The 23563-nt window shown below is 40.6% G+C and overlaps 1 protein-coding gene across 1 annotated transcript in view; it reads left to right on the forward strand.

The window, feature by feature from the left end:
- The window catches only part of SCFD2 (sec1 family domain containing 2), a 195733-nt gene that overhangs the window by 158330 nt on the left and 13840 nt on the right, over positions 1-23563 (forward strand). Inside the window, 1 exon segment of the mRNA XM_010402156.3 lies at positions 22437-22582. Within this exon segment, the coding sequence (XP_010400458.2) occupies positions 22437-22582 (146 nt within the window).

Here is a 23563-nt window from a genome sequence, read left to right on the forward strand (position 1 = left end):
TCCCTGTATCTTATAGGAAAGTAAGCAAATCATTGCTTTACTTAGGGAGCCTTCAGATCAACACCTCACTCTTTGAACAAAAGCAAAGGACAACAAAACTACCTCTGGGATGTGCTGGTGATGCCCACCCAGACCAGATTTTCCAAGATTTTCCACTGCTGGGACAGGCAGACATCCAGAAGAATTCTCTCTTCCTTTTTAACATAAAGAGCAATAAGAGAAATGTATACTGGTTTATTCACCAGGTAAGGCAGGGAATGGATCAAGAGGAGGAAGGCAGGGAAGTTCTCCTTTCTGCGTTTCCGAACAGGTTCTTTCCCAAGACAGCAGAGGTCAGTGTGCTCATTAGGAAAGAAGTGGGGAAATCGGAAGGCACTTGGGGTCTTTCAATCCTCAGCTGACCAAAACGGTGTCTTTCTTCCTCCAGAAACGAAGTGCTAATGCAGATTAGTTTTTCTGTAGTTAAAAAACAGTACCTTTGGCCAGTAGTAAATAAAAATCTGCATTTAAGACGAATCCTCTGAATTCTCACGGCCATTAACCTGAAGAAGTTATTAAAGAGGATTTGGGGTTGGAGACTCCACAAATTAATTTCTGTCACTTGGAGGACTGGGGGGTATGCAACAACAGAGCCTGGGCAGATTTCAGTCTTTGCCCTAGAATACCAGAAAGCTTTTTAGTGACAAATGTAATTTGCAAGAGCAGCCCAAGAGGGTTTACTATCATGTGTATTTCTCACTAGAGATCTGCAGTTTTGAGCATGATAAATTTAACACTATTCCCTGAAATATCAGGAAATGTGTGTGGGTCGGGAAGCCCTCATGCAGCATCTTTCAGATGACCCTGGTTAGACTTGAGAATGGCATGACTGACACAGGAGAGGTGAAAGACTGGGGAACAAATAGAAATTTCAATAAGCTTTGTATCCAGTCAAGCAGTTGCTTTCAGTCTTCAGTGCAGTCTGTGCTATGTTACCTACCATCCATATTATAAGTTTCTGTCCTTTCTTAAAATTGTAAAATCAAATCTAGCTTTGTTTTGACAGCTGACATTAAAACTTAATTTTTTCCTACCTCATAGGAAAAGAAAATAAGCTGTTGCTTGCTTGCTTGTCCAGCTGCCTATTTTTTGCCCAAACCCAGCAGGCTGCAACTGGAACAGGAGAGGGCAGTACAGGAGTGTCTGAGCACCCAGACTGTCAGAGCAAAATAGGGTGAGCTGGGATATGGGCATTTAGGAAGCGTGTCTTGTTCTCATCAGTCACAAGAAAGAAGCTCTTGAAACTCCATTTGCTTTCTTCGAATAAATGTTTTTGTATCATAGACACACTGTAAATTAAATTCAGAATTGTTTAGTGGCTAAAACTAGAGGATGATATTATTTATGTTGACACGTTGGGTTTGTTTATTGTGATAAGAGAGGACCATTTCTTATGGGGGCTGAAAAAAGCAAGACAGCAATTTTTAATTCAGCTAAGGATAATCTGGGATATTAGACACATGTATTCAGGTATCTTTCCTGCACTGCAGTAAAATCAGTGTTTCATGGAATTGCGTCCCGACATCCAGCTGCATGTGTTGGGATTTGTAGTGTGGCTGAGCAGGGGGAATGTGCTGAGGCACTGCTTAATCCAGAGGCACTCCAAGCATGTGCCATGAAGTGAGGAGAGACAGCTTTGCCCTCTGACACAGGACAGCAGTTGAGCCTTTTAGTGCAATTCTTTCACAGAACAGCAGCGCTCTAATGTCTCCACGATGATGCACAGCTCAACGAGCACATGAATTAGCATCCAGTGTTGCTGTGCATTCTGCCTGCCTAATTCCCCCACCTCTCCTGGAAGGGGGCTCACCCACTGAGCTTTGCCTTTCTCTGACTCCCCACCAAAACAATCTATCTCTTACAGGGTGATTCGGATGATTGTAGGCAGAGGAAGTTGATCCTCCAGACAGGAGGAAATCCTTCCCTCCTGTCTACAAAAGCATGGAAACACAACTTTAAAAGCACACAGCCAGCTCTGCGATGGAAGTAGGAGTTTGGCAGTCTGGTCTTCTGACACGGAAGACATACGGGACTGGTGTAAGGCAAATTGGTCAGCTGAGCTACAGCCTTTTTTTAGTCTTCAGAGATTGTCTCAGGTGTCGTAGTGCTCCTAGATCCTTTTATTTCTTGAAATATGGAAAAATATATGAAAATTATATTAGCATAACAAAGAAGGATGCAATTATCTCCTACTATGTGGTTTGAAGAACCTGTTAGAAAAGACCTGATCATCATTTATGGTAACACAGACCTATTAGGGGTCACTATGCCACCTGATGCTGTACAAGCACTTGTCAGTACAAGGAAGAGAGAAACTTCTGCTTCTTAAATCCCTCCTAACATCCATGTGCCAAACACTGATACGGAAGTCAGCATGAGAGTTCATCTTAACTCTGCATGCCTCAGCACAGTTGTACCCAGTTGTACCAGTTTTGAAGACCCAAAACCACAGATACAGGACAGAGAAGGACTATACTGAACCAGTATACATTTGCTGCTTAGTTTATTTTGCAAGCTTCAGTATCATGAACTGATGGTGAGGCTTTTCTACTCACATAGCTAAATGAAAGTATGAAACACAGTTAAGTGCATGGAAATAAAAAGCAGGCAAAAGAATTTGCCTTGGGGGTTTTTTTTTGTTGTTGTTGTTGTTTTGGGGGTTTTTTTAAGAGGAGATATGGAGAGGAACTCAAGCAAAACAACCAAAAAAATGGTATCTGTTTAAAGACTGACCTTAATGACATTAGTGATTCCTTGAGCACAAGTCTGCTTTTCTTTGTACATCCTTTTAGAAAAAGGGTGACCTAGACTCACTCACAGATTTTTTTTCTTTCATTCTTTCTTTTTCCTTCTCAGAGACATCTTCTAACAATCTCCTCCCTTTTTTATCCTAAGAATTCTGAAATGTTTACTTCCACACCATTATCTTTTATGGAACTTAGCAGTATGGTCATTTGTTATTTTTAGAGCTTTTCAAACAGCAGAAGGTTTCATTGCAGTTTTGCATATCTTTGCTGCCTGCTAATGTTACTTTTCTTTTATTGAATCACTTAGCTCAGTATGTATATCATAGCATTTTCTCTTTGAGTGAAGTAACTTTCTCTTTCCCTTCTGCTTATTCTCCATACACACTGTCAGAGCTCATGCCGTGAATCCAGCTTGATGAGCTGGACACTCATTCTTGACGGGTCCTGTGATATGAATTAGTCATTGGAGGGCATTTTTGATTTAGTTTCAGTGAGAAGGAATTCAGTTCATGCACTCCAAGGTGCATGAACTCTAATGCAAATCAAAGCACAGCAAATGGGAATTAGAAGATCAAAATTCCTAATCCAAACTAAAATTTAATGTAGATGCAACTAACAGGATTTGGTGCCTATACCATAAAGGTAATTTTGAAAGTGAATAAGAATTACTTCTCAGCTTGTCTACATGCATTTTTTAAGGGAACACACAACTGGCTTTAAGCATGGTCATGCATGGATAACTGGAGATACCACCACCAAATGTCTGTCCTAGCTTAGCTAGTTGGTTGTGTGATTTTTATTTTATATGTAATCTTTAGATCTGTTAGATATTCTTAGGCTTGGAGTTTGAGTAGCATAGGTTTTTTGGTATAAAACTTGTTTTGTATAAAGCATTTTCTTTTAAAGATAATAGAGCTGGTAAATACAGATATAGATATATTAGAAATAAACATTGTTGGGGGGCGGGGCCTGTAGGAACATGACAAAAGTCTTATCTTCATCTGATTTTTAAAATTTTCAGGCTCAAGCATTGGGAATCCACAATCTGATCCCAAGCTCTCTTACCAGGTAGATTTATAAGCATAAAAAATCTGCATGCAAAGTGCTGACCTCTTTGCAGCCTACACAGATTTACTGCTAGATATATTGCATCAGTAAACTTCACCCCAAGGAGAGGAAAAAAAAAGCTCTATGGAAGTGATGCAACACAATTTGACAAATTTAAGTTCTTGACTCGAGAAAGCCCTTTAATTTGTTAAAAGCACAAATGGGTATGTGCTGAAACACTACCAAATAACAGATAATTGCCTGCTCCTGTATGCTCACCAGCTTTCTACAAGGGATCTCTTCTAGCACTTTTCTACGTTACTAAACACAATTCTTAGTTCTTCCCAATTTTTTTTTCAGTTAGGCTCTCAGTTGCAAGAGCTCTTTTTAATAACAAATAGAAGCTGATGAGACTCATGCTATTACCCAAGGGAGGATGACTGGGTAGACAGATACCTTTAAAGCAGAAGACCTTTAGTCTTCTGCTTCTTTTTAAATTTTTTTGTTTTCCCTGAGGCCATGCCTTGAACATCAGAGGCCAGAAGGCAGCATTAAGGCTGGGAGTGGCTCTATACAATGGCATGCTCCTTTTCAGTCTAATGAATGTGTAGAGGGATCATTTCAAGTAGTTTATAGAATTGTGGGTTGTATTGCTGTTTCTTTGAAGTAGCTTTTTCACACTGACTTGTGCTAAAATTCATTCTTTCGTCCTTAGGGTGGGGAATCTCCTAGATATCTGTCAGAGCAATTGGCTTAGCTCCTTTGATTTGAAGGATATTGCAGTATTGAATTACCAAAGGGATTTCTCTAAAGAAAAGAGAGGAAGGAGAGGAGACTTGGGGAAAGCCGGGGCTGCCTGTACCGAAGCAGTGACCAAACATCCTTTACTTGTACTTTGCGAAGAGCTGTCTGATAACACCACACAAGTACCCTTTTCTTACTTGTAGCTGCAAACTGCCCTGAAAATATGATTAAAATGCATTCAGTGTTTTTTAAGTCATTGAATAGCTGAACAGTTGTTGCGGTTACTGGAGGGCTAAGATGCAACCTGGAGGTGGAGATTTAAAGGCTGTCACTGCTGAGATGTGGTTCCAGCTGTGAAGAAAGTGTCAGTATCCCTGTTGAGCTTCAGTTTGTTGGCAAATTAGACTTCAGTCTCTGTTTCAGGGTTGTTTAGAGTATCTTATGTGTAGAACTATAAACTGAAATGATGGCTTAAAGCAGTGATTTTACATACCTTATACACTGTAGAGAACTTTAATACTAATGCAATTCATTGGCCTGTCTTTTCTTTCTCTTGATTACATCATAATAGAGTATCAAAGCAGAAATAATTCCCCTATCATCTCGTAATGGAGGGATATTAAAGGAAGAAATCTCACCTTTAAAATAAACACCAGAGTTTATTATAACAATGGCTTCTATGTATTATCATTGGATTATCTCTCCTAAATGATCCAGAGGGATGCAGGTGCAGTCTTCAGAAGAATTTGACCCACCACCTGTTTTAGTGTATGTCTATCACTCTGATCTGCTATTAAATGTATGATGCATTGGTTAAATACCTCTGTCTACATGTTGAAGTAGGCCAGACTGAAGCCACTGATGCAAAGAGGCCTCGTCAGCTATTCAGAGTGCAGCACCAAGTGACCAGCTCTGGCATGCCCTGTACATTCAGGTTCTCCACCCATACAGCAGGCTGGCATGCCAGGAGTTCTCTTAAGAAAAACAAGTTAAATTTAGTGCTTAGAGATGGAAAGATTTAATTTATCTGGCCACCTATCATGCTGACATCTATCATAACATTTTTGATTCCTAGTTGAAAATATGCTCAGTGTAAAATACACTTCCATCATCTCTGACTTGTATTAATAGAGCTATAATGCAATTTTCATTGGTGCTCAGTTTTGCTTCAGTGTTTCTCCTGGTGAAGCAAGGGATGAAGTGCATTTTCACTGGAAGTAGAGTGCAGCCCATACAGTTAATTTCTTAAAGTATTTTCATAGTTTGTAGAGGTTTCAGCAGTGAAAATCCTGTTATAACAAATATGTAGTGTTTGCAGATGGTCTTCTCAGTTTGTGAAGTAAATGAGGTGGCTGTGGAAGCTACGCCCTGGCAGTCAGGGGAACAGGAAACTCTGATTTTAACACAAAGCAGAGAAACCTAAAGCAGCAGCAGCAGTGTCACAAGTTTCATTATGATTCCCAGCATCCATGGAAGATCCAGGCTATTCTGTGTGCCAGTTCAGTCTTTGGCTTTTATTTTATTTTTGACCAAGGTGGCTTCGGTATTCTAACTTGCAGGTGTCCATAAATTTGAAAAGGGTCTATCAATTCAGGTCACTTGAATCATGGTTCTTTTGTGAACATACTTCTGTTAAAATCAGTGGTTGCCTGGAGAAAGACACTTGAGCCACACAGAGATCTCCAGAGCTCTTCTCTAGAAGTCAAGGTCCTTGTCTCCCACCTCTCCATCAGCCAAAGGAGCCTTTCTAAAACAGTTTTTAAGCCCATATTTGCAGAACAGATTAGTGCAATATTTTAAGGCTAATTAATTTGTGTTTAAACTGTGACTAATACTCCTGTAACCTTTGATTCTTAAAACTGCTTCCCAAATTTACTGCTAATCTCCTTTTAATGTGGCTCTGATGATGTCACTTTCAAATACTGCTTTTTCAGTAACTTTATGTGGATTTTTTTCCTCATAAAGATGTAAAAGCAACACTTACATACAAGCTAGTAAAAAGACTAGGTAAAAAACTAATTAGGTTTAGGTCAGCTAAACCTTATTAGTTTTTCCAATGAGAAACCAAGTTCATTATGTCCTTCAACTGCTCAGTCTTCTGAGGTTTCATCTGGTAGTGTTCAATGTATCCTCCCTAAGTCTATTAATTTTGAGCTGGAAGCTCACTGTATGTCTGAAGCTGTATGTCACTGAGTCTTTTTCAAAATCCAAGGAGCTGAAAGGTGCACAGAACAATGAGGATTTGGACCTTCCAGGCTGTATTGCATGTAGCTCACGCAGTATTTTTGGTTCTGATCATTCCTGCTTTCTCCATCTTGAGGGCAGCAGTTGAGGTCACTGGGGAACTTCTCATGTTGAGCAGGATCTCCAAGCAGCAGAAAATGCCCAGTCTATCCTGATCTCCTCCTCAGTGCTTACTGCCAATTATTCTTAGGTACACTGCCTCCGATTCCTCTGCAGTGCTTCATAATAAACCTCAGCCATATTAGGTCCCATATTCCTAGTAATTTCTACATTTTATGATCATATTAATTTTTAAATGCTTTTTATGTTTTTTTTTTTGCCCATTACAGTATTTTAAGGCTCTCTAAAACAAACCTGATAAAATTCCTTCCTTGCATATGACACACAGACTGTTGCTTCCTGACATCTGATTTTACATTCTTGCAGCAGCTGCTCTTGAAACTTCATCAAGAACATCAAGAAACATTTTCCGAAAGAAAAGAGTGTACTTCCTCACACTTCACCCATTTTTCTGTGCTTACTTATTGTCACTTTTTTTTTATACAAATCATTTCTCTGATGAACTAGTCTTCTTTACTGACTCCCTTTCTGTAATTCCTTCCATATGTTTATTGTCCTTTGTGAAAAGTATGGAGTAAATTATTCCTACTGGGGTCATGTCATTTTGTTTACATTCTTAGTAAATATGAAGAGCATGATTGGAGCCCTTTAGGCATTTCAAGTATGAATGTCTTTTTCCTGAGTATTCTATAAAAACAGGATGCTGAATTTTGTGGAGTTAACATGGCAAGGAATAGGTTTAATAAAATAAATAGGCATCAGTGTCATAAATTTATTGGTAAGTATAGTTATTTTTTTGTTAAATTCCTCTCTAGTTTAACAGTTTACTAAACATTAAAAAAAAAAAAAAGATAAATTATCTTTCTTCAACTCATTTTCAATATGGACTTTATCTTTAGACACAGCCTCATCATTGCCTGGCTGTTATTAGTAGCCTGCTCCTTAGTGAAGCAGTGGGTATAACCCCGGCATCAGTGCAGTGGCTGAGCAGCCTTGGTCTGGGTAAAGCCCAGGAAGTGGGCCAGGCTCACAGTGTTTTGTGAGAATGACACATTTTTAGCTGTCTGATCACAGTTAGGAGCTGGGAAGTAACAGATCACAGCTTACTGCACTTTAGCAATGATGGATGGACTGTTCTGTTAGCACTATGTCCTGTAAAAGACTGGAGTATGTTTGGCAAGAGCATCCTTAGACATCTTAATGGTGAAAATCCAACAAGGCTTAGCTGAGCATGTGTGAGTGATGATCTTTCAGAGGTTTACAGCTTGCCCAGACTTTCAGAGGAGCAAGGAAATGCATGTCTCTGGCTGTAAAGCCAGGCAGTTGCTAAATGCCATCTCCCTGTTCTTTGGAGTACAGTCAGCAGGAGGTGTTTAAAATACACTTTTTAACAGATATATCCCCTGCTTCATCCTTCTCTCCTCAGCTAAGCTTTCTAAATAGCGAGGAGGGGGAGTCTGCCTTGCCATGCTACCCAGAAATATGTGATGCAAATCCTTCCCTGCAAGAATAAATTGCAGATCCTCCAGAATCCCTTGTACACTGCAAAACCTCTTGCTTCTCCTGCCTTTTAGAAACATACCACATAACACTAGTTTGAAGTGTTTTCCTCCGCCTGTTTTCCTTTCAGCCTTGACTATTTCATTACTTTGCCTCTCTGATGACCTTTCCACACTTCAATGCAGGAGCAGCTTGGTTTATTAGGGAAGTTAAAGAGCTACGCATCTGTGTTTTCTGATGGCTTTACTATTCCTACTAGGCTTTTCCACTGGCTAGACAACTTACTCAACATTTATGTTTTGAGAGAAGGAAGGAGAATTGTAATAATTTTCTGCGGGGAGAAATATTATCATTTCTATTAGAGACTGATTCCCACCTCTGAGCACTTCGTCATTGGCGGGTTGTAAACCTCGCAGAGAGGCTGTCCCGTAGCTATTCACTGAGCCATTTGTCAGGGCAGAAAAATGTGCCTGGTGAAATTGGTCACTGGCAGCCTGCAGCTAGACTGAGCAGGCTTTCAAAAAGGCTGCCAGACATTGCTGCACTTTTAATAGTCAAAATCCTACATTAGCATTTATGAGAACATTTATAGAGAGTTTGAGCAATTGCATGGTTTTTCTCCTTGATGTAATATTAAATCTCTGAAATACAAAAATTTTTCAGAATTATCAGGGGTATATGTGGAAAGACAGGGCAAGGAGGTGCTTCTCCCACCACCAAACCAGACCCCCTGCTCCTTCCAAGGCAAATATATTGTGTAAGCTCACTTATAAACTTAGCAAGATACATCTTGAAACTGCTTTTATTTCCAGATGCATCCAGCTACTTTCACACAAAGGCTCCTTTAGTGGTTGGATACTTCATTCAACTTTCTAGCTTACGTATCTTCAATTTTCCTGTTGCTGAGCTGAACAAGCCCTATTTTTTTCAGATAAAAATGGTTTCTTATTTCTGTAGTCATGCTCACAGATCTGCTTTAAGTTTGTTGCAGTTTGAATTCAAGTATCTCAAGCACTAGTGACCAGAATTGTTCCTATTGTAGTTCTACCATTTTTAGGACAGAACTAGCATGTCTGTGTATCTACAGAAGTATATTATCTGGTGAGTTTTGTATGTCTCATGCAGTGTTGGTAGCCCAGAGTTGTCCCTAAATCAACTAATGCCACCCAGATTATTCTCTTCCTGTTGTTTTTGATCACAGAGTCCCAGCTGAAGAGATTTTCTATTATTGCCTGCTAAGCTGATGGCCTGGGTGAGGTTTATCTCATTTTGTATTGCTGTACTGGTCTCTTTTGTCTCATTTCTGGTTCTTCAGAACTTATATCTTGTTTAATATTTTGGCTTCTACTACCTTCAGCAATACCTCATAGCTTTGTCATCAACACTCCTAGGTTTTGTGCAAAAGTCATCAAAAAACATAGTAAGACCAATCCTCAAGGAACATCGCTAAGACTCTGTGTAGCCTGGGCCGTTGTCATCTCTCCTTCTGCCTTCATTCCAAACTAATTCTCCAGGTGGCATTGTATGAAATGTTTAACTGAAATCAGAATAATCATCTACCAGACATCTGTCAGCTGAACACTCAGTTATCTCACCCAGAAATATGTACAGCAAGCTGAGTTATCACCTGCATTTGTCAGCTTTTGTCCTCCTTCCTCATTCATTTTTTGTACTTGGTTTTTCTTTTCAGAATCTGATTGAACTTTGTTCCTGTTTGAAAGGCGAGTGACTTGACTGTTGGTTCCTGTATAATTTTTCCTCTTCCCTTACATTTATGTACTGTATTTGGTACAGTACTCAGTTATTCAGTCTTCAATTGAACGCAAGTGGGTATAAGGAGAGAAACAATTTGCAAACAGCTCTGTGGGGGTTGCATGTTTACAGCCACTGTGACTCATATCAAATTTGCTCAACTTACAACTGCAAATATGTTTTTCTAGCTGCTATCTCTGCAAAAACGTGCTCAGATTTTTAAGCCAACCTGTGTCCATTTTGGCTCCATGCATTGGAGCTTCGTATGCTACTGCTTTTCTGCTCAGTCAAGGCCTCATTCTGCCTTCACTTGTTTCCCTTTGGCTGCAAGAGTTGGTTGAGGTAACCTTTGTGTAGGCCAGACCCTGAATTTTGTGGTCAGCACTCTGGAGAAGCTATGAAAAAGACCATGTAGAAAACCTCAAATGAATTAAACAAGTATTATACATATTAAAGACTCCTCACGAATGGATCACTTTCCATTTATCATTCGCAGGACAGGGTATATTCTAGCAAATATCTCTGTCCTTTTCCCTTTCTGTAGTGTTGGTGGAAGCAGAAAGTAGGACAGTTTATTTATATCTGCAGAGTAAGCGTTTCTGACTTTGAATGTGCTGGGGCTGATGGTAGCATCTATTCATAGCTGTGTTTTAGATGAACAACACACGCCTTTTTATGCTTGTCATAGTTCTTTTGGTCTACAGATTAATTATTTCTCTTTTTTATTATCTCAGATTTGTATTGCTTTAGCTTATTCCATGTTAATGATTTGGTCCTTTAGTTGAAAGTGGGAATTATTTCACAGAGTTTCATGTTAGCAGGTGAAACTTTCTTGAGTCTACCTCTAGTTGGTGCAGATAGATTGGCCTTTCCAGGAGATTTCGTGGGATGAGATAATGAGTATGGACTAGATATCTGTTTTTCAGATGGCTAATTGTTAGAGATTAATCCCACTTTAAAATATTTTTTAATGGCAAATAATCAACATAAAACAAGTGCTAGCTGTTCTGCAAGAGCAATGAATGGCCTAATTAAATTTCTGGGAGTGGAGAGAGTTACAATAAGCTGTGACAGGACAATTCATTACTGGGACGTTGCAGTAGAAGCTTAAGCATGCTATTACACCTAATGCAGAGGAATCTTTGCTTGCTGTGTGCTCTGCTTGGTGGCATCTGGGGTAAGTCCCTTCAGCTCAGGAACTGGAAGCAGAACCGCTGTGCCCAGAAAATGCAGCATTCCAGTCTTGTAGTAGGAAAACCTGGTAGGTTTCGATGAAGTATCATCCTTGTGAGTCAGTGTTTTTCCTGGGAGCTGAAAATGGTGTGTTGCTGCATTGCAGCACAGACTGAGCTCAGCCCAGGAGCTTGGGCATGGTGCTGTCTTCTGCCATCTCCCTCTAGCATAAAGATCACTGTTTAATGATTTCCAGGCTCTACTCTCAGGTTTTATTCAGTTATTGGGGCTGTTCAGCCCTGGTGAAGAGGCAAAATACCTGTGCAGGAAAACAGGGAATTTTTCAGATGCCATATAGAATAGTTTAATTTCTAATCCTTTGGTGTAAAAATAAAAATCTGTTAAAAAAAATAACAGTAGGTCACAAATATGAGGAAATTAAGACATTATTACATCACAGATAATGGAGGCTGTCATAATTTTACATCTGAGGTTGGTAAAAACTTCTTAACTAAAATTATCCAGAACATCACCATGACATTGGCTAAGACTAAGGCTGCACAGAATCTGCAGTAGGCAGCCCTGCTTATCTGATGAAAAAAAAAAACCCATAATAATAAAGTGTATGTGGAAGCTTTCTCATTTAATATTTTTCATTGCTTGAAAATGTAAACACTTTCTTACTCCAGGGTGATTCAGTTCCGAGGTGACATTTGCTGCTGCCAAGCCCCACGGCTGGGTAGTACTGCCACACATCACTGTCGGGAGGGTGGAAGTGATGCACGTGGAGGCTGCTCTGGTGGTAGCACTGAGTAGCACTGAGCTGCTCCACTGTGCATGTCCTCTGTATCTCCCTCTGTGTGTGGGGGGGTCTCCTTACAGCAGGAGGAAGAAGAATAAATGACTGAAGGATGTCTATCAAGCAGCGATGGCACAGGGTTTTGATAGCAGCCTTCTGTTGTTCAGAAGCACGCTTCCATATAAACTCAATGAATCAGAATTTGTATTTTCCCTATCTGAAATGAAATATGGCTACGGCAGGAGTCTAAGGAGTCTCGTCTCCTCCACAGGCTTCATTACATATCCATGGAAGTGCATCTATGTCTACTGATCATTTGAGTACCTATTAGCTTAGATATATTATATATTAATATTTCTATTGTAGTTACACAATTTTCAATGTGTGAGCACCCTGTACCTTCCCAGTCCCAGGATAGCAAACAGCATTCAGCTGCCACAGATCAGCCTCATGATTAAACTTCTGCTGTCAGCCCATCAGACTTGACTGGTTGTTTGCACTTAGTAATGTCTTTGTCTCCTAAACAGCATCAGCAACTAAAAAAAACCCCAGTTATTTCTGAAATTGCATCTCTTCCTTCATTCTTAGGCAGTCACAATTCAAAGCGAAAAATCCCTGTGCTTCTGCCACATACTTGGAACATAAATCAAGTTATCCTTATTTTTTTGGCCACAATAAATAAGCAGGTGTTGAAACTTGATTACGAGATGACTAGTGTTTTTCATTATTTCTTTTTCCTGAAAATATGAACAATTTATACTAAATGGAAATTACCACAGATCTCAGGCATTTTTTGTCAGTTACTTGTTTCTTCAAGCCTCTGTTAAAAGCTGTGTTTTCACTAATGCACCCAATGTTTTCAATTGGTTTTAAAGACAAAAAATGCTATTTCTTGTGTGCTTAAGAAACATTTTAGATCAACTCCACAAGCCATTGAATTGTTTGTTAATTAAAATAGCACATTTAATTCTGAATTTAAACCAGAGAGTAATTCAACAAGGCATTTAACTACTGCCCTAACTCCATCCTGTCACACCTTCTATGTTGAATGTGTATTTACATTTTCCATTAAACTGAGACCTCTGCCACCATCTTTTTTTATCTATTGCACATATTATGAATTATTGTCTGTTTTATGAATATGAGTTCGTTCCACTTAATACTCTGGGATACTCCTACATGCTCTTGAGGCTTCTACTGCTGATAATTTTCTTCATTGACTGATACTTGCCATCTGCATTATGGTGTGGTTTCTGATTAACAGACAAGAAGAAGAATAAAAATGAGCATTATTTGTATAATTTTGTGTTAGTCATAGTCAGGGATCTGCTGTGTCTTAGTAGTGGGCAGCTGCAACACTCATGTACTCAGAGGAAGGGGTGACTTGGCACATGGTTATGTTGTTCATTCTTTTGAAAAAAATAGCACTGCATTGGTCCACCTTTCCTTAATAGGGTTCCTTCTCTTCAGATCCTTTCCACAGCCTCTCTTCTTTCATTTTGCTTTTCATCCAAAGTATGCTTTATGCTGCTTGTCTTGTCTCTTGTATAAAGTAGTTTCAAGTTAAAAATTAACAGAAGGTGGGATAATTCATGCAGTGCTTTCTTTCTAACTTGCATTTTTTATTGCTTTATTCTTGTTCTTCCCAGGCTTTTTACTTGCTTGCCTTTTCTTGTTCATCCACAGACTGTAAAATGTTTGGACTGGGCTGTGTATTTATTATCTCTGCAAAGGGCAGCACAGTTTCAATGGGTTATGAGCGTAGATGAACATAGGAGGACTTTTAAATAATTTATACTTCCATAAAGCAAAAAAGTCTTCTGTGAAGGTACTTTTTATAGGATGTTATCCTCAATCAGATGTGACAAATTCCCAAAACAAGAGTTGTCTTTTGAGACAGTACTACAGCAACGATTTCAAAGGAAATAGTCTTACAGCAGGTGATGAAAAATACAAACAACCATTTAAACCAAAGCTGGAGAGAGAAATATCCGAAGATCTCTCCTGGGTTTTTTTCTGACTCCAAATGCAATATGGGTTTTGCTTAAATATTTCCATGAGATTCATGAAGAGCAAATGCCTCTGCAAAATATGGTTTTCCTAATCTTACCAGAGACATAATGCTTATTCCAAATAACATAGTCACCTATGCTGTAGGCTAAATTATCATTTTCTTTTTCACCTAAATGCAAAGCATTTTAATATCAATCTCTGGTAAGTAATAGATAATACACATTGCTTTTATACTAAAATTAAATCGTTCATGATTCATAGCTTCAAAAATTGACTCATGCATCCCAAGCTCACATATACAATGTTGTGCTTTACAGATAGATGAATATCTGTAGCAACAGTGGCAGTTTTTCTCTGTGTATTCTTTAGAGAAAGATCTGAAACACACTAACTTCATATTAGGTCATTTATTCAGTAGGTCAAGTACAGTACCAGAGACAGGGGTTTGTCTCCAGGGGGTCTGTTTTATGCACAGCATGCAATATGGTTGAGCTGGTAACACAGAGTAGATGTTGTGCATGGATTAAACCACATGAGCTCCTTGCCATGATGTCTGTTCATTGTGATGGAAGGGATTGAGAGGGCTGTGCTTCAGCATAACTTCTCATCTGTCTGCAGAATATGGGCATCTGTGCCCTGTGTTCCCCCCTGGCACGTGGGACCAGCTGAGGGACTCACGCATGGCTTCTTTGCAGCTCTCCTACAGCCTCAGCCCCTTGCTGGAGGCATCCCCTGGAGAGGCTGGGACACCAGAGAGAATGTAGCCTGTTCTTTTTGTGCATGGCACCTCTGATGGTGGCAGGATGAAACAGCTCCAGTGAGGGACAAATGTTGTCGCAGTGTGAATGCAGAAGATTTCAGTGTTCCAGTTCTTAATCCTTTTGTCCTTGGTCGTGTGTGACGTGCAATGTGGCAGGTTGCCATTAAAGTGGAATTTCTGATTTCCGTGTGGAGAATTGTGGCTGTTGCTTTCAATATTATGTGTTAAAATTTTTTTCTATGTTATGCAGTTAAGCCGTTTACCATAAATATTTCTGGCTTTTCTCTGGAAGTTGCTGTACTTCAATTATCCTCACTTGCAGGATGAAAAAACAATTGTTCTGCCCTTACCCTGTTTTATCCCCATATTCCACCTCAGTGTCATTCACATATGTGATACCTCTTGGAGTATCTTGTGGACAAGGTGGGAGGCAGCAGATTCAAGGGTGAAACTTTATAGCATCACTGGAAGGTATTGGCTAATGCCCCACATGAGTAGAAAGAAAGTCCTTGATGGGAGTAAAACTCAGTCTTTGCCACAGTTCAGCCACCAGTCTGAAGACAAAAGGAGGGTATCTGAGAATAATTTGCAAAAGACTGAGTGAGGACTTTTGATTCTATGGGTCCTGGGGTGGTATGTTCATAAAGCTCTACATTGTTTAGTAAAAACTGGAGTTTTACTGAGTTCTTGCAAGAACATTATTGGGAGGCCTTATTGGACTTCCAGAGCATTTACTATAGCTTTATTAGCAACTGTGGTTTTTTAATTAAGATATGGGCGACTTGAGGGAGTGACTGAAAGGTTCCCTAATGAATTTGTTACATTAATTTCCTTCAGAAAGCACATCTGAGCCTGACTTACATTCCTCCTGCAATTAATTTGTGTAATTTATTGTAGTAAGTTCTGTAGTTTTTCCCTGTAATTGTTCGCTGAATTGACAGGTTTAATTCCATGTAACATGAGAACCAGCAGTACCAAGCTTGCAGTGCTTCATAAAAGCTAATATTACATGTTGTGCTGTTGGATAATGGCAAGAAGAAGGCAACAAAATATTCCCGTGGAATAGAAACATCCAAATGATAGATATTAAGGCCAAAATTTAAAAAAAACCCCCATACTCTCCAAAGGTAGCTCTTAAATCCATATTTAATCACACAGGTAAGTAGCCAGTTTTTTACATGTGCGGCTTTACAGCTTGAGATCCAGCAAAGTACTTACCCACATGGGACATCTGTCACTTGTACACCAAAAAGCAGTTTCCAGAAGAGGGTTCAAAGACTTGATGCCAAAAACAACCTTTCCAAGCACAGTGCTCCCCAGGGAACTCCAGAACTTGCAGATGTGTCCCTGTGTAATAAAGATCAGATAATGTGCTGAAATGCCCTTGGAGACATACATGTGGAATCCCTGGATGCTCAGCACTGCTTAAGTGTGGATGCATATTTAAAAGCTGAAGTGGAGATATGGGATTCTAAATTTAGTTAACTCTTAAAAAAACCATCCTGGCCATTCAAATGGGAGATATTTGTTGCGATGAGAATAAAACTATACATTGCATCTTTGTCAGTCACAATGCTGGCTTCCATGGTTTCCTTGGAAGTGGATCAGATGCACTCTCTTCCTGTTATAGACACCAGATCCATACCATCATGTGCACTGCGTGGGGCTGGTGCCCCAAAACACATTGCTGTTTTCATTCACCATGGGCCAATCAATCATAAATTAAATTTATAGAAACACTGAGCTTTGATTTTTGATATTGTGTGCATTTTTCCTGCCTTTTCTAATGTTTTTCCCATATGATGCTACTCTGTGCTTTCCTCCTGCTATCTTTTCTGCCTGCTAGCATTTGCAGTCCAAATTCTGAGCTGCATCAAAAGGAGCATGGCCAGCAGGTTGAAGGAGGTGATTCTCCCCTTCTGCTCTGCCCTTGTGGGAGCCCTCCTGGAGTGCTGCATCCAGCTCTGGGATCCGCAACATAAGAAGGATATGGAACTGTTGAAACAAGTCCATAGGAGGGCCACGAAGTTGATAAGAGGATAGGGGCACCTCCCCTGGGAAGACAGGCTGAGAAGGATGGAGCTCTTCAGCCTGGAGAAGAGAAGGTTGTGTGGAGACCTCATAGCAAACTTCCAGTATCTGAGGAGGGCCTACAAGGAAGCCAGAGAAGAACTCTTCATCTGGAACTGTAGTGATAGGACAAAGTAACAGGTACAAACTGAAAGAGGGGAAATTTAAGTCAGACATTAGGAAGAAATTTTTTACTGTGAGGGTGGTTAGACACTGGAACAGGTTGACCATGGAGGTTGTGGATACCCCACCCCCAACAATGTTCAAGGACAGGTAGGATAAGGTCTTGTGTAACCTGGTCTAGTGAAAGGTGTCCTTGCCCATGGCAGGGGGGTTGTAGGTGGTCTTTAAGGTCCATTTCAACCCCTTAACATTCTATGATTCTGTCATTCAGTGCTGCGTGGACTGGCAGAAGGGCTGATCAAGTCCAGGACTGGGAAATCCAAATTCCCAGTCTGGCAGTGATGCTAATTTTTTGGACACCTTGGAGGAGTTTGGGCCTCTTCACTTCTGGTGCAGAAGTAACTTGCCCTTTGTGAGGTTGGAGGGTTTTGCAGCCGTGTGGTCCAAGCTGAGTTCAGCCTCCCAAAGCCACAAAGGGCTGAGGCATGACTGGGGCAAGGAGCCATCCCAGAAGACAGAGGGAAGACGGAGGGTGAGAAAAGGGATTGAATTGGGATGATACCTTAGAAATCTGCTATGGTTTCTGGTAGGAGATGAGAAAAGAGCATCCCAAGGCTGTGGATAGGGATCTGTGCATGTCTGTGCCTTTTGCTGGAGCCCTTGCTTTGCCAGGGCTCCAGCAAAATGGTCATGTTATTTTTTTTATAATGTGAGCTGCCAGCAGCACAGACATGGCTGCCCATCCAGCACTGCACATGCTCTGGCTGGGGATGCAGAGGACAGAGCAAGCACAGAGCAGAACCCTCTCCAAGCCCCAGGGTTGGACGTGCTGCAGGGAAGCTGTCACAGGCACCTCTGTGTCTGTCCTCTCTGGACACTCTCTTCTCAAGGGCTATAGAACATACCTTTCTTCTGAAATCCCCCAAACTAAAATGGAATCAATTATGATTTTTCACCTTCTGCTGATGTAAATATAGGGAAATGGCAGATGTCTTGTGTTCTGGCCTGTCCTTCCTTGTCCCACAGTGTCACACACTCACTTCGCAGCTTCCCTTTTTAGATGCATCAGAGAGCATCAGACAATTCAGTACAATTCAGATTGAAGAATAAAGATTCAAATGCATGGCAGAATCCACAGGGAAGAAAAGTGACAGGAGAATCATACAAATTACATTCTAGTTTTGGGTTTTACACTTTTGTTTTTACCCTGCAAAAAACAGCAATGATCTGTGTCACTGTACACATTCATACCTACTTTTGCATAAAAAATCCTAATGCACAAACATATCAAAACTATTGTAAAACATGTGGCTCTGGGTATGCATATATATGTTCTTAGATATATCTGCTAGAAAAAGAAGGGCCCCCACTGCTATGCTATCACCTAAAGTATAAAAATAGAAGATTTCCATTAATTTAATACCACAGTGCTGTATTTTGAGTTCTGACCTTCAAGGAACCCTTTATCTCTCTTGTTCTTCGGTCTTTTGCTGACAAGCATATTAACTCTGCGTATCTAGAAAAAAATTAAATCCTGCATAATGAAATCCTGATGGTGGATTTTCTCTCCCTCAAAGTGTAAGTTTTCTGATTTAGCTCATGATTCAATGTGTGCCTTTACAATGGCTTGGTTACTCTGCTGGCTCTCTTCCAGGGTTTACATTGGTTTATTTCTGTAAATGGGTTATAGAGAGAGCCTAAGGTGGAGAGAGCTGAAGTTAATACCAATAAAACAGAGTGGAGTGGTAAACTTTCAGCTTTCCTAAACTTTTAACTTTGTAAGAATTATAGGCCTAGTAATATCTCAGAATTTTCAAAGTCCTTCACAAAATGTTGATAATTATCCTACTGCTTTAGAGAAAGAAAATGTTTGTTTATAATGCCTTTATGTGTACCAAAAGAGACTAACCACAGTGAAAGGTTTCCTGAAACTCAGGTCTGAAATTCTCATTTGGAACATTTTTGGGGGTAGGAGGAGGATAATCAGTCACATGCTGTTCTGTAATTATAGATCTCATGGGCTCACAATGCCCATGTCTTTTTTTTAAAGCATTTTCCTTCCAGTTTCAGAAATCAGTAGAAACTGGTCCTGTTTGGTTCCTGGGTCAGTCAGTACTGTAGAAAAGAGCATCTCCATTCATTCTCCTTTTTTCAAACTTCTTGAAAACAGATTATTTGTGGTAGTAATGGTTATGCAGATGTGTTGCTTAAGAGGAGATGTACTTTCTCTCATGAAAAAGTTCAAAAGTAGGTCAAAAATAAGGGCCAGTAGTCTCATCTTGGTAGGCACTGAATGCAGCTCCCAACAGACTCATTTTCCTCAAATTTGGCACAAGTGGATAGGAGAAGAACAGAAGCAGTATCAGTGAGACTGGGCACCACTTACCACAGAACTAGGTTGTGCTCTTTAAAATCTTTAGTCCTCTGCAGGTTAGTGGTGATTTTCTTTTTCTCCACAACTGGGCTTCTTCAAGTCTGACAGGAAATCCACAAATTTTGTTTAAATGCATTTTCCATATATAATAGGGCTTGAGATTCAAAGGAATTCATTCAGTGTGCTCTCCGAATGGCATTTAACTCCCCAAGAAAAAACAGTAACAGGAAGTGTTGTTTTAATTAGTACATGAGCTGTGCAGCAGCTAATGTATTCCACCTCTTCACTGTTGTAAAAGGAGCAGGTTTCTTGGTAGCATGAAGCAAGCAGAGAAGAGGGATTGTGCTCTGCTCTCCATATGCTTCAGAGCCCCATCCGGGGGAAGGTGTGAACGGGAGGTGATTTGTAGCTGCCTGCCACTTGTAAAGAACAAGCTTCTGTTGTTCTCCAGGCTGGAAAGAAACCTGGCTGCCCTCTAGAAACCTACTGCAGTGCAACAGGTAGACAGCAGCCTTCAGAGATTTTAAGTTCAACAATAAGGGATTGTAAAGAAAACTTATTTTTTCATTTATGCTTAAAAAAGAAGTACTGGATATCAGGCTGGAAATAGAGATCCCTGATTTCCTCAGACATGATATTTCTTGATGGAAAGTCCCAAGGAAGTCACATTTTAGAGGAACTTTGAAAGTACACCTCTTTTCCCTCTATCGGGCCAGCCATAAACAGCCAGACTGTACCTTCAGCTGCCAGTGCCATCTCGGGGTCCCAAACTGGGTCTAGCACAGCACTCTGATGTGGAGACCAGACAGACATTGGGCCCCTCCCTGCTGTAGTGCTCCTCTGTTTTGCCAGAAGGCGCAGTTGAGTGCAGCCCAGCGTACCAAGGCTCCCACACCTCTCCTCTTGGTTAATGAAACAATGTGGCCTGTGAAACAGGTGGTGAGGGTGAGTGATTTCATGACCTCCTCCAACCCATGAGTGTGTCAGCACAAGCTGTAAAGGAAAGCCCAAGCTGCAGACAGCATTTCCCTGGCAATGAGGTTCAAGTGACAGGTGATGTTACAGAGGTGCTGCTATGCTTCACCAAGAAATTGCTCAAGAGAAGATTGACCCAGTACCAGCAAGCAAAGTGGGATATGCTGGGCCACGCAAGGTGAGGAGCATTTCAGGGGCTTCCAGCTACAAAGCCAGACTGTGTTTGCTGGAAACTGTCCTGTAGTTCCAGAAATGGGAAGTAACAAGCTGGTTTGAAACAAATTTTGGTCAATCAGTGTATCAAATCATGCAGCATTACAACAAAAATAGTCCTTTAAGTTATTTTGCACTCATTAAAAAAAAATGCAATTTCAAGAGCCTGTCCAAAAATATATGAGTGTCTGCCTTAGAGTTATAACTGCCACTGAGGTCCAGTTCGTGCTCGCTTCGTTGCTCTGTGGGGTATAATGGCATAAATCCTCAGAAGCTTGGCTTGATGTAGCCCTGCAGCAGTCATTTTATCTGTTCTGCTGCACCAGCTGGGGATCCAACTTGGAGCCTCTCAACAAAGAACATTCAGACAAATGAAAGCTGTGTCTAATCAGCATCTTGTAGGAATAGTTTCAGAACTCTATAAATGTATGTGTGTGTATGCATTTATATATATTTTTTTTTCTGTGCAGAACGCAATGGTATGAAAGTAATTCAGATTAGCTGTCAAATATTCCCTGTACATTTTGAAAGTACCACCTTTTTGATTGTTTTTTTTAGTACATAAGGATTCTGTCCTTTGTCAGTTGCAGAGGAAAGTTTGTTCGGGGATCTCCCACCCAAAATTCCAGGTGTCTTCTTGACAGTTTGGATGCCTGTTTGCAGTGCAGGCTCCGTGGTTGCAGCACAATGCAAGCTGGACCTGCAGGGAGCCCCTGTTCTCTCAGCAGAATTCTGCATAGACACAGAGGTTTGCTGGTGCAGGATTGATAGCAGAACTGGAGGATGGACACAGAAACCACTACAGCAGCATCCCTGGAGAGGACAATAGCAATAAGCAGGAGTGACTGTGTTGGTGTGAGCGTGTGGCAAGAAGGGTTGTTTTGTGATGGATCTTCTGCCACAGGGATGAAAAGTCACTCAAGAAGAGAGGCAGGCAGAGATGTCAAAAGGATTAGAGCTGTGTTGACAAGGCAATAAAAATACCGGGTGACCCACTTACCTCTCACTTGGCTAATTCTCATCAGCAGCTGAGCTTAGAAGGCATTTTTTTCAGTGCTTCTGTGCAATGTAGGTCCTGTGGTGAGGGGGATGGAGCCAAGACTAAGGATTTCCCTTTTCCAATGCACTGTCTTGCCACCCAGAGGGTCCTTTTAGGTGGTCCTATAATTGGAGTTTGGCCTCAGTGGAAGATAAGCGTTATACTTTAGCAGAAGGGCTTTGGAAAAATACGCTAGAAGTAATAACTCTGCCACTTTGAGGGATAAGAACTTTTTTTATGATAATGCAGCTCTTTCCAATGCATGGCTGACATTTCTGCTATATTTAGCACAGACTCTTCCATTTTTCTTGTTGCAAAGGTAAGAAATGTATTTGGAGTTAGCAGGCTGCCAGCCAGGGAGGAGCAGTTCCCTTCTTCATGGCTGTTTACCCAAGGAGACCGGCAAGCCAGCTGGCTCCTTTCCACATAACAGGGGGCTCTTCTTTGGAGTGTTCTAGCACAGGACCCTCTGCTTGCTGTGGAGGGCAAAACATTCTCTGTGCCGATGAAAATGCAGTGTGACTGAGGTTACAAAGAGAGACGCTCTTCACTTTGCCTGATGTCCAGAATTTTTGCCTTCTTGCTTAGCTGCAGAGACTTGTGCCGTGCTGAGGACGTGCTGTCTAAAAAGCTGCTGAGTTTCTAGAATATAACACAATGAAAAGAATTTAAAATTTCCTCCAGTTATCCTTTTCCTACTGTTTATTATCAAAACACATGAAAATTTTTCACTCACTCAGCTGTGTGTTTCTTTATTTCTTTAGGCTGTGACTCGTCACTGAACTTGACATCTCAGAAAGCCACAGAGGCAGTGGACGGTATCTTTCGGTCCCTCAGGGATATTGCCAGAGTCCGAATGCACATGAAACAGTTTAATTCCATACATAACCCAGGCAGCAACACCCACCAGGCAAGTGTAGCATTTTTTTCCGTGTCTTTGTTATTTCTCTAGCATGCTGTCAAAATTACAGCACTAGTTTTGTTGATGTGCTAATCCTATACACATTCTGCCCATATAGAAGATACATAAGTAAAGATTTTATAATTTACCTAATCATCAAGAACTTCCTCAAGTCTTTTGTCAAAACTCAGGCATATGCATGTCAATGTCAACAAAGAATTATCTGAGGAAGAAATTCATGCTTTGCTCTGCAGCACTGTGGAATGACATAAATGCCTGTGAAAGGCAGGGCTAGGTCAAGATGGCTCTCAACTAAGACCGCTCAAGGCAGAGTGAAGCAGGATGTCTGCATCCATATGGCAACTATATTCTTCTTGTATTTTCTCTCCCATTCCTCTAAGTGTGAGAGACAAACCTGTTTGTAAATAGATGACAAATGCAGCTTCTGTTTCTAAAATAGGAATACATAATCTGTGATACGACTTTAGGTTACCAGGACTAATAGACAGTGGTTTTCCTTCTCTCTGTCTCCCCTGAAGGATTTTACCTTTTCCAGTTAAAAACAGAGGTTTATAACAGAAAGCAGTGATTTAGAGAGAGATCATAAAACATTATTCTACCCTTGAGCCAGAAAAAAATCTTTCCAAATTCCTAACAGTGCTGTAGACCAGCAAAGGGATGTAGTTCAAATTAAGCATTGTTTTGTAAGAACATAAGTGATGAGCGTTGCGAAATGTCACTGGAAATCTAAGGTGAAGGAAACCTGTTCCTGAAGTCTTCTAGCAGTTTTGACTAGTCTGGTGTTCAAAATGGAGAAAATTGTTAAAAATTTAATACAGTTCAGTGCAGAGGCTGTGAGATGATAAGAAAAATCTCCTGGAAGTGTAATTAACATCACTATGTTCTTTGGATGTAATCCAGTTTGCTTGCTTAGGGATAAGTGCTGGAACACAGCAAGGGATATATTAACACCTTGCAGCCCCTTAATCT

The sequence above is a fragment of the Corvus cornix genome, chromosome 4, assembly GCF_000738735.6.
Source record: "Corvus cornix cornix isolate S_Up_H32 chromosome 4, ASM73873v5, whole genome shotgun sequence".
Classification (NCBI taxonomy): domain Eukaryota; kingdom Metazoa; phylum Chordata; class Aves; order Passeriformes; family Corvidae; genus Corvus; species Corvus cornix.